General features: G+C 51.6%; 1 protein-coding gene across 1 annotated transcript; it reads left to right on the top strand.

The window, feature by feature from the left end:
• Window positions 1–1,640: 1,640 nt before the first annotated feature.
• On the top strand, window positions 1,641–10,823 carry Amer3 (APC membrane recruitment protein 3). Its single transcript, XM_041655091.1, has 2 exons — window positions 1,641–1,760; window positions 6,474–10,823. Exon 2 carries the CDS (start codon window positions 6,493–6,495, stop codon window positions 8,881–8,883), a length of 2,391 nt encoding a protein of 796 aa, XP_041511025.1. The 5' UTR covers window positions 1,641–1,760; window positions 6,474–6,492; the 3' UTR covers window positions 8,884–10,823.
• The last annotated feature ends 3,298 nt before the right edge of the window (window positions 10,824–14,121 follow it).

Genomic DNA, 14,121 nt, shown 5'->3' with positions numbered 1-14,121 from the left:
AGATCTGGACCCTGTAACTCCACTAATGCAGCGGACCCCACTCGTGCCATAGACTTCTGGCTCTTTTGGACTCCCATCATGGGGAATCTGAAAGGAGAATGGCCAGAAAACTGGCCCTCAGGACAGTCAAGTAACCAGGTAACCAGGGCCGGAAAAGAAAAGAGAGAACATGGTAACAGTCACAGTGCAGATATAGAAGGTTTGGGGGACAGCTCAGCCATTTAAGTGCCTGCCACGCAAGTATGAGGATCTGAGCTAGAATCTCCAGCACCCACGGCAAAGCCAGGTGCCACACGTAGGTCTGTAACCCCATGGCTGGGGGCGTGGTGGCAGTGGGCAATGGGGGTGATCTGTGGGGCTCATTGATTAATGCATGAACTCTTGTCCAGGGTTCAGTGAGAGACCATGTTCCAAAACAGTAACAACGCAGAGTCCTTGAGGAAGACACTTAGCCTTTGACCTCCACGGGCAGGCATATGCAACTCACCGACATGTGCACCCGTCCATCCACACGAAGATAAGTGTACACCGCACACTTAAGGGAGGTGTGTGTAGCTAAGTTAGGCACTAGGTAGAAAGAAGATTCAACCGTGCAACTCATCTAGAAGTGGGGGGTCGTCCTGGCTGTCAAATCTTGTCAGGGAGTGCCTCTAGACCCTGTTGACTGATTATAGAGAAGTTTCAACTGGTTGCGACTTACCAAAGCACTGCAGACCAAGGCTGGGGCTTTTCATCTGTAGGGCAGAGAGGGAGCCTGCTGGCTCAAGGAAAGGCGTGGCCCTTGTCAATCACCAGCTCCTCTTATTCCCTGGTCCTCAGCAGCCCAAACCTAACTGATTCTTCTGCGATTGCTCTTTCTGTCTGTGCTCACTGCGGCTAGCACCCTGTTAACATCAGCCTTTCACAAACACTAGCCGTGCGCTCCCCACTCCTGACTCCACTGGGGAGGGCGACAAGATGACCTAAACCATAGTGGAGTTTGCTCCACCCTTTATCTCCTAGCCCTGGACACTGGGCCCAGCCTGCCCTTGTCCTTAGCTCTGCGGAAGGGGCTCCCCACATCGATTGTTTGTCATCAAGGCTGCAGCAGGGGACAGCACCTGCAAACCACAAAGTAAGTGCGTGGAAGGGAAACGCCTTTCATTCTTGGTCATAATGTAATGTAATCAGCTCCAAGAAGGGTACATAAGGAAGATTCTGCAATAGCCCACTTTGCCTCCCGGCACTGGTTTGCCCCTTCTTCCAAGCCTCAGAATCCTGAATCTTGAGTAAGAATGCTGGAGAGGCTGCCTGTGACGTTGCCTTTTGGAGACAGCGGGAGTCAACCCGCCCTGGACCTCCGGGATGCAGGGGGGCGGGGCACCCACACCTGTAGTCTCTTGGGATGTGGGACCCCCAGGCTTGGGTCAACAGGGCTTTAGGGATGCAAAACCCACAGCATTAGGGGAGCGACTGAGTGGGCAGAGGGAGAGAGCTAGAGAGAACAAGAACAAAGCCAGCAAGCCGAGTCGTTCTGGGTGGCGGCGGCGCAGTGGCGGCTGAGTCCCCTAGCACTCCTCCGCGAGTCGGCGGCGTCCTCCCGTCCCCGCCCTCCGGAACGCGGAGAAGCGGGGCTGCTGCTGCGCGCGGGTGCCCGGAGGCCCGCCCCCCACGGCGGCGCGGAGCCTGGAGCTGGCCGTGGTGCTGACGCTAGGCTCGGGCGCGCACTCGCTGCCTGGTTCGGGCGCGGCCGCGCCCTGCGACACTCCCCAGCCTCAGCGGTAAGTGGCCGGGGCCCCAAGAGACTGCGTAGGTCCCAGCCTCGCCCGTCCTCATTGGGAACTGGGGGGACCGGGGAATGTTTGAGCGCTTTCTGCGATGGACGGCTGAGAGAAGGGGCCACGATGGGCACTCCCTCCACTCTGCGGCGCTCAGCGAGGATTCGCGGGGCCTGGGGGCTGAGCGTGGTGACTGGTTTAGGTAATCGGGAAAACCCTGTCACCACGGACGAGGGGTCTGGGGAAGGAGTAAGATGATAGTGGTTCATCTGTCCACTTGGCAGGGGCTCCCTCAGAGGAGGTGAGCCAGGATCTCCACCCAAAGGGCCCATTGTCTCCCTAGTGTGGGAGTGGGTGGCTCTCACCGCAGATTCTATTTCTGCTTTATTACCCACCCCACCCCCATCCCAGAACATTAGAGCTTTTTCATCTCACTTAGGCCTTCACCAGGCCAGCAACAAGGCATACTGCCACGGAAACAAACTACTGCCCCCTAGCCTCCACTACCCAGTCCCAAACCCAGTGAAGTCACTGGGCAAGGTACCTCACCTAGGCCTGCTCTTTCTTAAACACCTCTTCGTAGTTCACTGCCTGCTGTGACTTGGGGGGGGGGGGGATATAGGGTGGGGGCGGGGACAGACACGGGAGAGGCATTTCAAATACCAAAAGTACTGGCCATGTAGTCTGCTGGAGGGTTTGTTTTTAATTTTGCTCTATAATATTTTCACAACACATACACACACACGGAAAGAAAGGCACAGGATTATCTTCCAAGGGGATAAGAAAATCCTAGATAGCTGATCTAAAATTAGATCTAGAGGGGTCACTTCATGGAATGTTCATTTTGTAGTAAATTCTTGTCCTGGTGTGCTGAACACCAGCAGCAGACATTAGCATCTCTGTGGCCGCCTTTCTGCTGGCCTCTGGGACAGTTGGTTTCCAATCTATCCTCCCTTTGGCCTCCACTCCTGGTTTTCCATTTTCACCTGTAGCTCCTTCCCGGGACCCAGGTCAGATATGGTCTCCTAACTAGTCTCTTGGCTTGGTCCCATTGCTTGCTGTCCTGATCACTGCATCCACTTTTAGACATTTAAATGTCTCTTTCCCTTGTCCTTGGGGCCTTTTGCAGGGTGTGTTCACTGGCTGGGATATGCAACCTGTATTTTTTTTTTTTTTTTGACTGAATGCCTTCTGCTGTTTTTTAGGTTTTATTTAAACAGCACATCCCTGGAGCAGAACTGATTAAATAAACACACTGCATGGTTTCTGATCTCATGGAGTTTGAAGGCTCATCTTAGCTTTAGTGCGGTTGGGGCCTGTCTTAGAAAATTATCAGGATAAATTGCATTTGTAGAATTAAAATGTCTGACTGGCATCTTAATTAGGAAACGGAAATGTGTGATATTTCATCAAATGAAACGTATGGTCAAGGTGTTTCAAATATTTAAAACGCTTCATTTAAATAAGCAGTATCATGTGAGTTGAAGCTCTGAGCCTTAAAGACTGTTCCTGGAGACTGGGGAGAAAACTCGATCAGGAAAGAACTTGCTATGGGGGCCTCCAGGATAAGTCAGTGGCTATAAGCACTTGCCACCGAGCCTGGTGTCCTGAGTTGGATTCCTGTGACCCAGACAGTGGAAGGAGAGAACAGATACTGCAGATTGCCCTCTGACCTCTGCACACACATCATGGTGCTTTGGAGCACTCGCTCAAATGAGTGATACAACTTCTGTTCAAATTTCCATGCAAGTGCGGAGACCCGAGTTCAATCCCCAAGAATCATATAAAACGTCAGTCATGGCGGCATGCCCTTCAAATTCCAGCACTTAGGGAGACAGATGGACCTTGGGGCTCACTGTCAAGGGTCAGCCTTGTTTGCTTGGCAGGCTCTGGGTCCCAGTGGGAGACTGTTTCAGAAGCAAAGAGGGCGGTTCCTGAGGAGTGGTACCGGAAGTTGACCTCAGATCCCCATGCCCACAAAATATCACTCCCCAAGCCAAACACACACACTCACACACACACACACACACACACACACACACACACACTCACACACACACACACAGTGTGCAATACTGCATACATCTGTCTGCTACAGTTGAAGTGCTGGGCTTTAGCAAACTTCAAACCTTGTTCTAGAGCAATGCCAAGCACTAGAATAAAAAGATCAGTGGTGGCTGAGCTCTGCAGATCACGAAGGAGAAGACCCTTGGGAAGAGAGACAGAGAGATGGCAGGCATGGAAGAAGGACATGTCATGAATTCCTATTGACAGGCTGTTAGCCACAGGGTTACAAAAACCAAGTGTGCATTTTCCGACTGAGAACCTACGTACATTTAGCCTTCGCCCCCAGGCAGTGCTGCCATAGCATCTGGCTGTCTGAATAAACCCCACTCTGCTATGAAAGCTGTGGTGGAAGGCGACTGCCCAGCCCACCTCCCACCAGGCAGCTCGCCTTCCACCCACGTTTCCAAAGAGACAGGCTGGATTAAACATTTTAATGGGAGAAGTGACCGAAGCAAAAGGTCACACCCCAGTACTGATGCCTCCGGTGCACTGTTACCAACTTTACCAGTTGTTCTTACTGTATGTAGAGTGCAAAACATTCAGAGCAGCCTTGGAGTCCAGTCTTTGTGTTATCATAGTGGAGGGACCACGCTGTAAGTTCAGAATGGAACGAACTGTCCCCCTTTTCCTGATCTGATCTCAGTTGGTTGCTCTGAGAGCTGGAAAGCGGTAGTTTGACTGAAAGAGATCTCTGTCCAAATGGTTTAATTCTTCTAGGTGTGAAGTTTTACAAACAGTGAAGCAGTCTTGATGGTGGCTGCATGGAGCTATTTTCCAGGGCACAGTAACTCAAATAGGCCCCCCAAACACTGAGCGGCATGAGTGAGCTGATAGCTCATTACAAATATCTCCATTAAGATTACACTGCTTTCAATTAGAATCTTTCTAAATTTGGACGAGTTGCCCTTGCAGCCTGCAGCTTTCACCTTCGTCTTATTTTCCAAAATTCCTCATGAGAATACATTTATTCTCCATTTTAAGGTTTCTCACAAAAGATAGTTTTAGTGGGATGTGGTAGTGTATAACCTGTAATCCCAGCACTCCAGAGGCTGAGGCAGAAGCATGACAAATTCAAGGCCAGCCTGGGCTACTGAGTGATGAGGGACGAAGTAGAGGGAGGTAGAGATCTTGAACCATTGGTTCACAGGTTCAAGTCCCAGCCTTAGCACCAACGGGTCAATTAATTGGCTTTTCTGAAGCTGAATTAAAAAAAAAAAGATTTCTTTTGTTTTTAATGTGTGTATGTATGAGCACGTGCATGTGACCGCAGACACCGGAAGAGGCCAGAAGAGGAGGTCATATCCTGCCGACCCTGACCCAGAGCTAGGAGTGATAGGCAACTGTGAACGCTCTAGTGTGGATGCTGGGAACCACACCTCCTAGGGAGCAGCAAGTGCTCTTAAGCTCTAGGCCGTTTCCCCAGCCCCTGAATTTATACTCTGTAAAGTGATGTCTGCAGTAATTTGTCCCGTACCGGCTTATTGGTCAAGTTTTCTGCTTGGTTAGGAGGATGTTGCCAATGCGTAAGTGCCAGGCCCTGTGTAACAATCACTCTGCCATGTGTGCCGGACTCCAAGAGACCCATAAAGGAATGTCTGGGGTGGGATGTTTGGAGCAGAAATCTGCAGGTTCTGGGTAGGAGAGGCTTGGGTACTTGCCATCTCCCTGCAAGCTGAATAGCCACCATGGTACCTGAGGCATGGTGCCATGCCATCTCCCAGTAGGCTGAACAGCCAACATGGTGCCTGAGTCACTGGGCCCATCCATCTCCTAGTAGGCTGAACAGCCAACATGGTGCCTGAGGCACTGGACCAAGAGCTGGTGTTCTGTGCCTAGAGGAGCCAAGTAGGAGGAAGCCAAGCCTAGGCTGTGTGGCTCTTTTGCCCCTGAAGACTACTTTTCATCTTGTTCCCCAGCCAAAAGTCCCAGATGTCACCTGCAGGGGAGGAAGTGCTACCCACAGGTGTGAGCAGGTGGCAAGAGCTCAGTCAGCTCGCCCGTGCATCCCTGGGATGCTGGCTTTGGCAACCAAGTGGAGGCAGGCCCTCTGCCCACTCGGAGCTGCCTGCAGGAGCACTTCAGGGACTCTGGCCAGCCTTGACTGTCAGCTGATGGCTGTCATGCAGCCATCTGGAGGCAACCAGCATGCATCTTTGGGAGCAGTTTCCAGGGCTGAATATCCGCAGACCTTGAACCTGCTGCAGCCCCCCTCACAGGCTGGGACTGGGGCGAACTAATGCAAGGGATGATCCCAGAGCAATCCCAGAGGGGGAAGGGATTCGGCTTTGGTATCACGACAGACTGACAGAGGCCGACCTTCAGGCTACTGCCAATGAAAGGAGATGGGACAGGCAGAGAAAGTTTCTGCTGGGATTAGGGAAGAAGCTCAGAAGGCTCCCCAGCCATGCTTTGACTTTGCCATTTCTTGCTGGGGTCCTCTGCACATTTACCATAAGGGCAGCATGTTCTAAACCACCAGATTCTTCTCCCTTAAGACAGGTTTTGGATCTCCTGTGTAAACTAGGAGCATGGGGACCTGGGGAGAAGGTTGAAGGGGAGGGGAGAAGCAGGGAGGGGAGCAGAGAAAAATGCAGAGCTCAATTGGGGCCATCATCCCCAATACTAACTCCCCGCTACCTTCCTCCACAGTGGCAAGAACACTGGCAACATGGAGCTGAGGAGGGGAAAGACCTTCATCAAATCTAGCGTGCAGATTTCCCATGAGAAACTCAAAGACCCAGCAGCCTCTGTACCAGCCAAGGAGGACACAGGCCCTTGGTCACTCCCACTGGGAGGGCAACCGAGATCCCACAGTGAGAAGAGCTCCCAGACTTCTCCCTGCATTCAAGGGTATGGCCAGTTCCCCGACAAAGAGATACCATCTGATCCTGAAGGGGGTCCCACGACCGTCTGCGGAACCACCTTCAAGTTGGTGCGCAAGAGCAAGACTCACGACAGTGTACCAGGGGCCGCGAAGGCAGCCACCGCCACAGGACAGATGGTGGGGAGCATGAGCTTCCCAGAGACCCCTGGGGGTCAGCGTATGATTGACTACCGCCACTTTGTGCCCCAGATGCCCTTCGTGCCGGCTGTGGCTAAGAGCATCCCAAGGAAAAGGATTTCCCTGAAGAGGCCCAAGAAGTGCTTTCGAAACCTATTTCACATCCGCAGAAGCAAGACTGAGAACTTGGCCTCACTATCATCCAATGGGAAGAGCCTGTCATCCTCTGAGGTCCCACTGGGTGTTGGGGCAGAGCAAGGCAAATTGTTCCTCTCCGTGGGTGAGGGGCTGGGGCTGGACAGCCTATGCCAGGATCTGTCTGACAGTGAATTTCTGCCAGACACACCCTTTGACCTCTGCAGCGCCCTGTGTGAGGACGTGGCCTCACTCAAAAGCTTCGATTCGCTGACAGGTTGTGGGGAGATCTTTGCAGACGGAAGCTCTGTGCCGTCTGTGGAGATGAAAGAAGGTCCGGAGAGCCCAGCCCACTCACCCCAGGCTCTGGATAGCAAGACTCCCCGGGGTCCCTCGCAGGATAGCATGGAACAGCTGGCATCCCCTGCCCAGAACGAAGCATCAGACTTCACCAAGTTCTGGGATAATGTAAATCGCTCCGTGAAGCAGCAGCAGCGTGCCCTGCTGAGCCCATGGCTGGTGAGTCCCCAGGGGACAGACGCAGACCCGCCCAGGTTAGATACCTGTGGGTTAGCTGAACTGCCCTTGTTGCCTTGCAGGGGTCCCCCCAGTGGCTCCAAAGCCAGCTCCATAGACACAGGTACCCCCAAAAGTGAACAGCCAGAATCTGTGTCCACAAGTGACGAAGGCTACTATGACTCCTTCTCACCTGGCCTAGAGGAGGAGAAAAAGGAAGCTGCCAGCCCAGGGACACCTGCGGCCACTTTCCCCAGGGACAGCTACAGTGGGGATGCCCTCTATGAACTCTTCTATGACCCCAGCGAGGCCCCTGCTGGCCCCATCCTAGATGATGACCTGTGTGTGTCTGAGAGTCTTTCGGGACCTGCCCTGGGGACTCCACTGTCAATGTGTAGCTTCCACGTGGGAGCCGAGGAGAACCTGGCCCCAGCGCCGGGCCCTGACTTACTCAGTCAGGGATTCTTGCAGAGTACCTGGAAGGGCAAGGAATGTCTGCTGAAGCTCTGTGACACAGAACTTGCCATCACCATGGGCATTGTCAATTGGCTGCGCCGGACCCCACCCACCCCTGCCCCTGCTCCTGCCCCTGCCCCTGCCACTGCTCCTGCTCTTGTCCTTAGGGAGCCTGTTGCCCCACCTGACCCCCATGGAGTCCTCAGGGCACCAACAGAGAGCCTAGAAGGCAGGGAAAGCCAGGCCTTAGATACGGGCAAGGCCGTGACATCCTTGGCACCCAGCAGACAGGCACCCTGGGCACACCCAGGAACCAAAGACTTGCTTGTAAGAGAGCGTGAGGTCCAAAGGGAGCCTGCAAAATCTATTACTGTCCCATCTAAGGATGACTCTCCAGAGGAAGGAACACAAGACCTTTCTGAAGGCCAATCATCCTCTGTAGCTGCCATGACAACAGGCGTTTCTGGGAAAAGCAAAGCTCCAAACCCTGTCATCCGTGCTAGCTCTCAGAAGGAACTTGGGACACCCGGGAACCTGAGGTGTGCTCAAGACCCCGTAAGACCAGGGCATGGGAGAAGTGCTCTTGACCCAGGGCCCATGCTTGTAGGTTGCGTGGCCCATGTGGCAGCCTTGCAAATTTATCCAGACAGCCATTCTCCCAGAAAGGATAGGAGTTGTGGGCTCTTCTGGAATCCTCAGACTTGGGGTCCCAACACTGTGCAGAAGAAACCCACAAGCGGCCATCCTGATGGAGCAGCTGTCTGTGGCTTCTCTTCCACATCCAGCCCACAAGACCAGAGATGTCATGACCTTTTCCTGGACCTGAGTCAGCTCAAGTTGGAACCCTCCAGGCTAGGAACCCAGGCCTGTGCCTCTGTAGACAGCCAGCCCCAACAACTCAGTCCCAGGGCTCCAGAGCAGGTACCTCATAGGGGTTCAGTGGGATCCTGAACCATTCTGGGCCCCTGCTGTCCAGTAAAGCCTCTGCGGCTGTCTCCCGGAAATTCTGGGGCTTTCTTTGGACAGCAAATAGTGGCAAGTCGCTTCTTGACACATGCTACAAAATGCTGCCATGGCCTTCTGGCCTGATACAGACTTCTTTGTGGATAACTGAAAGTGGGGGCTTGCAAGCCAGCCGTGGCTCAGGCGCACCCACAGGACAGGCTCGTGTTTCTGCAGAAGCTGCATCTGTACGACCTCATTCAGAAGAACCAAGGACCAGAGTCTTCGTCCTTATTGTCCTGACGTGAGGATTGTATTTGGGGTAGAGATAGTGGGGCTCAGGCACGTGGGGGAGGGGGAGGGGAAGGGGAAATGAGATGAAGGAATCCTTATCTGATCCCAGGGCCGGAAGTTGGAAGGCTGGAAGTTTGCTGCCCTTCAAGCCACAGAACAGTCAGACTGATGGCCAGAAAATCAGTTCATGTTGTAAATGAAGACTGGGCAGCCAATCTATCTGTTTGAGGCATATGAAAAGGAGGAGGGCTAATAGCTCAAGAGACTGAGAACCCCATGGGATTGACTTCACAAGGACCCAGTAGCCTCATCCAAACCTACTCTTTACATTGGACAGAAGTCCACAGCACACTCCAACGTCACAATGCTTCTCTTTGGGAATAACAAGGACCATCCCTGTCTTGGCAACAGGCTGGAACCAGCCAGCATGGCGCATGTGCACAGTTTTGTTGGGGCTGGCCAGACCCTACCTAGTCAGTACCAGCAAGTTCTGTCGTGGGTCATTCTGTGCAAGCAACGACTTCTTTCAGCTTGTTCTCTGAGGCCTTGCGTGGGAAAATGCCCACTCTCCTTCCCACCTCTGCCATTCTGCCTTGGAGTTGCAAAGGCCTTGACTTCTGCCCCTTTCACCCCATCAGTATCCCCATCTCTTCTCCAGGAAACCCTCTGAATGGAGCTGTGCTCACCACCCCTAGCCCAAAGGCAACTCATGAACAGCACTGAAGCATTCAGAATCATGAAAGGACCTGATGGCTGGTGTCCCCGGGAAGGATCGGCATCTCTTTTGAACCAGCATGAGGGCAGGAGCAGAGGGCCCATCCTCACTGTCAAGGATTTGATTCTACCTCAGCCAAAATAATCCAGTGGCGGCCAAAGGGTGAGGATGGCAGGTAGCTGTAGACTTTGTTTCCAGGACCATATGACAGACAGGTTGCTTGAGAGGTCACGCTTCATATGCAGCTTCTGTGGAGAGGGTCAGGAGTTTCAGGCAAGCACTGTGGTCTCATTGGCAGCATGTGCTCAGTCTCTGAATGCTCAAAGTGGCATTTAGAAGGCTCTCATGGCCATTGGCATCAGCAGCTCACCAAGGTTGCTGTGGGTGAGATGAGGGCTGTGCACCATAGGTTAAAGTGGGTATCAAGATTGTAGCTGCGTGAACCTGGGCACACAGAGATGCTGGGCTGCTCACCTGGGAAGCCATGGCTTTTCCCCTTATGGCAAAACTCCATCATGACATCACTGAGCCTGTTGAATACTGATAAATAGAAGGACATTCTGCATGATCCCAGCAGCAGTCTGAGGTAAATCTGACACTCGTTTTCAGACCTAGGGACTGGGCACAGCTTGCGTGACCTTCCTTTGGACACACACATATAGTGTGCAGATAGTGGGGTTCAAATCCCTTCCAAACCCTACTACAAAGCTCTGCTGTGCAGTAGGTTCTGGAACATACTGATGGTTTCCCTCAGCTGACATTCCCAGAATCTTCACTCCTTTCTTCTTTCGGGCCACAGATGCCTGAGCACCCTAGGGTGCCAACCACGTGTCTTTTGTAATCAGGCTGAGAGCTCAGTAAGAAGGCCACTCTATCCCAGTCACAGCCCTGGGGCTTTGTACTGTACCCGACAGAGAAAATGCTCAGTAAATACTTTTTTGAAAGAACATAGTGTCAAGATGTTGTGTGTTGTTTTTCTGCTTTTTTGGTGATTCTGGGTCTCACCTTTAGAGAGAAACAGTACTGAGGTTTAACAGGAACCTGGGGCTGGTGCAGTGGCTCCATGGGTAAAATGTCTGCATACAAGAGTGAGGGTCTGAGTCCAGATCCCCAACATTCATATAAAAACCAGACGAAGCGGCGTGGGCCTGTAATCTCAACACCGGGCAAAGGAACAGAGATAGGCGACAGGTGCATCCCTGAAGCTCAGTGTCTGGGGACACACACGCACACACACAAACACGCACACACACAAACACACACACACACATGCACGCACGCACACATGCACGCGCGCACACCAGGAGTCTGCTTGAGAACCATACCTCTTTCCAAAGCAGAGGACAGTGTTTGTGATGCAGAAACTTGAAGTGATGGAGACAAACTATCCAGACTCAAGAGCACAACAAATTATACTACATGGTCCCAGACCCGGTGTGGTCTGCAGTGGTGTAGCAACAGAGCCATGGGAAACCAGGGCTGTGGTTCTGTCCCTGAGTAGGGGGTGATTTATATGATCCCAGCACCCCCTGAAGATTACCTTCAGGGTCTGTAGTGGATCCAGGGTCAGGGAGGTGGGTGATGGGAATTCTCTCTGGACCATCTTTCTCCACACCCAAACCTCCAGGCTCCATAGGCCTTAGGGTGACCCACTGAGGAGGGACATTAGGGCCAGCTAATTGCTAACCACATTCTAGAAGTTGAAAAAAAATCTGCCTCCTCCTCCTATTCTGAAATTTCTGACCAATCTTGTTTTTTTTCTATGTATGATGGTGTGTGTGGTGTATGTGCATGTGTGTGTGCAGGTGTGTGCAGGGGTGTGTGCAGGTGTGTGTGCAGGTGTGCGTGCATGTGTGTGTGTACAGGTGTGTGTGCATGTGTGTGTGCAGGTGTGTGTGCATGTGTGTGTGCAGGTGTGTGTGCAGGTGTGTGTACAGGTATGTGTGCCCATGTGGAAGTCAGGGACAGACATTGGTTGTCCTGTTCTATCATTCTCTGCTTATTCCTACTAGACAGGGTCTCTCACGGAACATAGAGCTAGGTTGACAAGGGTCCTCCTGTTTCTGCTTGCTATGACTCACCCAGGCCGTTCACACTCAGATTTTTCTGTGGGTGCTGGGGATTCAAACTCAGGTCTCCAAGTTTGTGCAGCCTCTCTCTGGCCATTTCTGTCCATCTCATTGTTCAAGCATGGCTGTGGATTTTATACAGCTTTGTGAGGGCAAGTGAGGACAGAGGCATGAGATGGGGTGGGGTGAGTCGGGCCTAGGGCAGATGAGAGGGAGGAGTGAGTTGGTGCAGGGCCTGGAAGGGGTCTGAGAGATGGTCCTAAGAGAAGGCCTGAAGGCAGGACCAGCAGAGGGCGCCTGCAGGGAGTTCTTCTCACCTTCCTGCGTTCCTATTTTATTATTTTATTTCATGTAATAGAGATAAATGCATGAGGGGCTAGAGAGGTGGCTCAACTATTAACAGCATATATTGCTCTTGCAGAGGACCTGGCTTCGGTTCCCCAGGGGGCACATGTTGGGTGCCTCACAGTCACCTGTAACTCCAATGCCAGAGGCTCCGAAGTCTGCCTTCTCAGGGTGCACATACCCACACAGAGACACATGCATACACACAATGAAAACTAAAAATAAGGTCTTAAAAAGGAAGAAATAAATACACAGAGTAAAAAGTTGGAAGTCACAGATGGGAAAACAGTAATAAGCAAATCCTTCCTCCTTGTGGGGGTTTGAATAAGAATGGACCCCGTAGGTTCGTATATTTGAAAGCTTAGTCACCAGGAAGAGGCCTGATCTGGAAGGATTAGAAGGATTAAGAGGTGTGGCCTTGTTGGAGGAAGTGTGTGGCCTGAAAGAAGAAAGGGGTGAAGGATCTCAGGGTGGGCTTTGATGTTCAAAAACCCATGCCAAGCCCAGAGTCTCTCTCTCTCTCTCTCTCTCTCTCAGCACATCAGGAGGTAGGTCTCAGCTACTTCTCCAGTTCTATGCATGCTGCCGCGGTCCCTGCCATGATGATAAGACTAAATCCCTGAAACTGTAAGACAGCCTCCAGTTTAATGCTCTCTTTTGTAAGAGTTGCTTTGGTCTTGGTGTCCCCTCACAGCAACAACAGTGACAAGAACACACCTCTGGAGTATGGAGTTCAGAGGAAGACTTTATGGAATTGGTCCTCTCCTCCCACCATACATATGGGTTTTAGGAATCAAACTCAGGCTGCCAGGCTTGTGTACCAAGCTCTCTTACTCTCTAAACCATCTTGTTAGTTCCAAAATGTGTCTTTAAATTATAACATATTTTAATTGTTTGAAAATAAGCAAAACACAAACCTCCCGAACCCTGCCTGGTTGTCTTGAGTTCCTGCTGTTGACATCTGTGTTACCAGAGGTCATTGTCTGAACCAGTTGTAGCTCAGGTTCTTGGTGCCCGCTTTAGAGAATTGAAAAAGTGCAGGCAGATGGCAAAGTAGGAAAGAATTTTATTTAAAAGCAAAGTACAAGGTAGTTACAGTCTAAGGGAACAGTGGACTCTAGTGAGATGGTTCAAGAGCCCCAGGTTACATCGAAGGCTGCTTTTTATAAGTCCTAGATTGGTTGCTAGGGGCAGGATATTGACAAATTGAGAATCAGGGCATGGTGACCCATGCATTTAATTTCAGCACTCAAGAGGCAGGCAGAGGCAGAGGAGGAGGGGCAGAGGGCAGAGGGATGGAGGGGCAGAGGGGGAGAAGGGAGGAAGTGACAGAGGGGTGGAGGGGCAAAGGCAGAGGTAGAGGCAGATTTTTGAATTTGAAATCAGGCTAACCTGGTCTACAGATTGAGTTCCAGGACAGCCAGGGCTACAATAGAAAGATCCTGTCTTGGGGGGAAAAAGGGAGGAGGAGGAGCATTTTAAGTTTTAGGGCAACCACCAACATTTATAAAGGGGTTGTAGTGATATGATGAAATAGAAATGAGAATAAAAAATGTAAAGTACTTACATTTGAATATTTGAAGACCCACTACCTGCTGTCTGGAATAAACTCACTTAAATGTACTGACACTGTTAGGTTAAGAGTAAAGGGCTGGAGAGATGGCTTAGCAGTTAAGAGCAGTTAATTGCCTGCTATTCCAGAGGTCCTGAGTTCAATTCCCAGCAACCACATGGTGGCTCACAACCATCTGTAATGAGGTCTGGTGCCCTCTTCTGGCCTGTAGGCATATACACAGAATATTCTATACATAATAAATAAATAAA

This window comes from Microtus oregoni, unplaced genomic scaffold (assembly GCF_018167655.1).
Source record: "Microtus oregoni isolate MIOR12 unplaced genomic scaffold, Mior012 000007F_ref0000211, whole genome shotgun sequence".
Taxonomy (NCBI): Eukaryota; Metazoa; Chordata; class Mammalia; order Rodentia; family Cricetidae; genus Microtus; species Microtus oregoni.
The sequence above is the reverse complement of the archived record's forward strand: the minus strand, read 5'-3'. Positions and strand labels throughout refer to the sequence as shown.

What these genes read in the sequence shown, in the direction of transcription:
- Amer3 (XM_041655091.1), top strand. Translation starts at nt 6,493, where the DNA reads ATGGAGCTGAGGAGGGGAAAGACCTTCATCAAATCTAGCGTGCAGATT.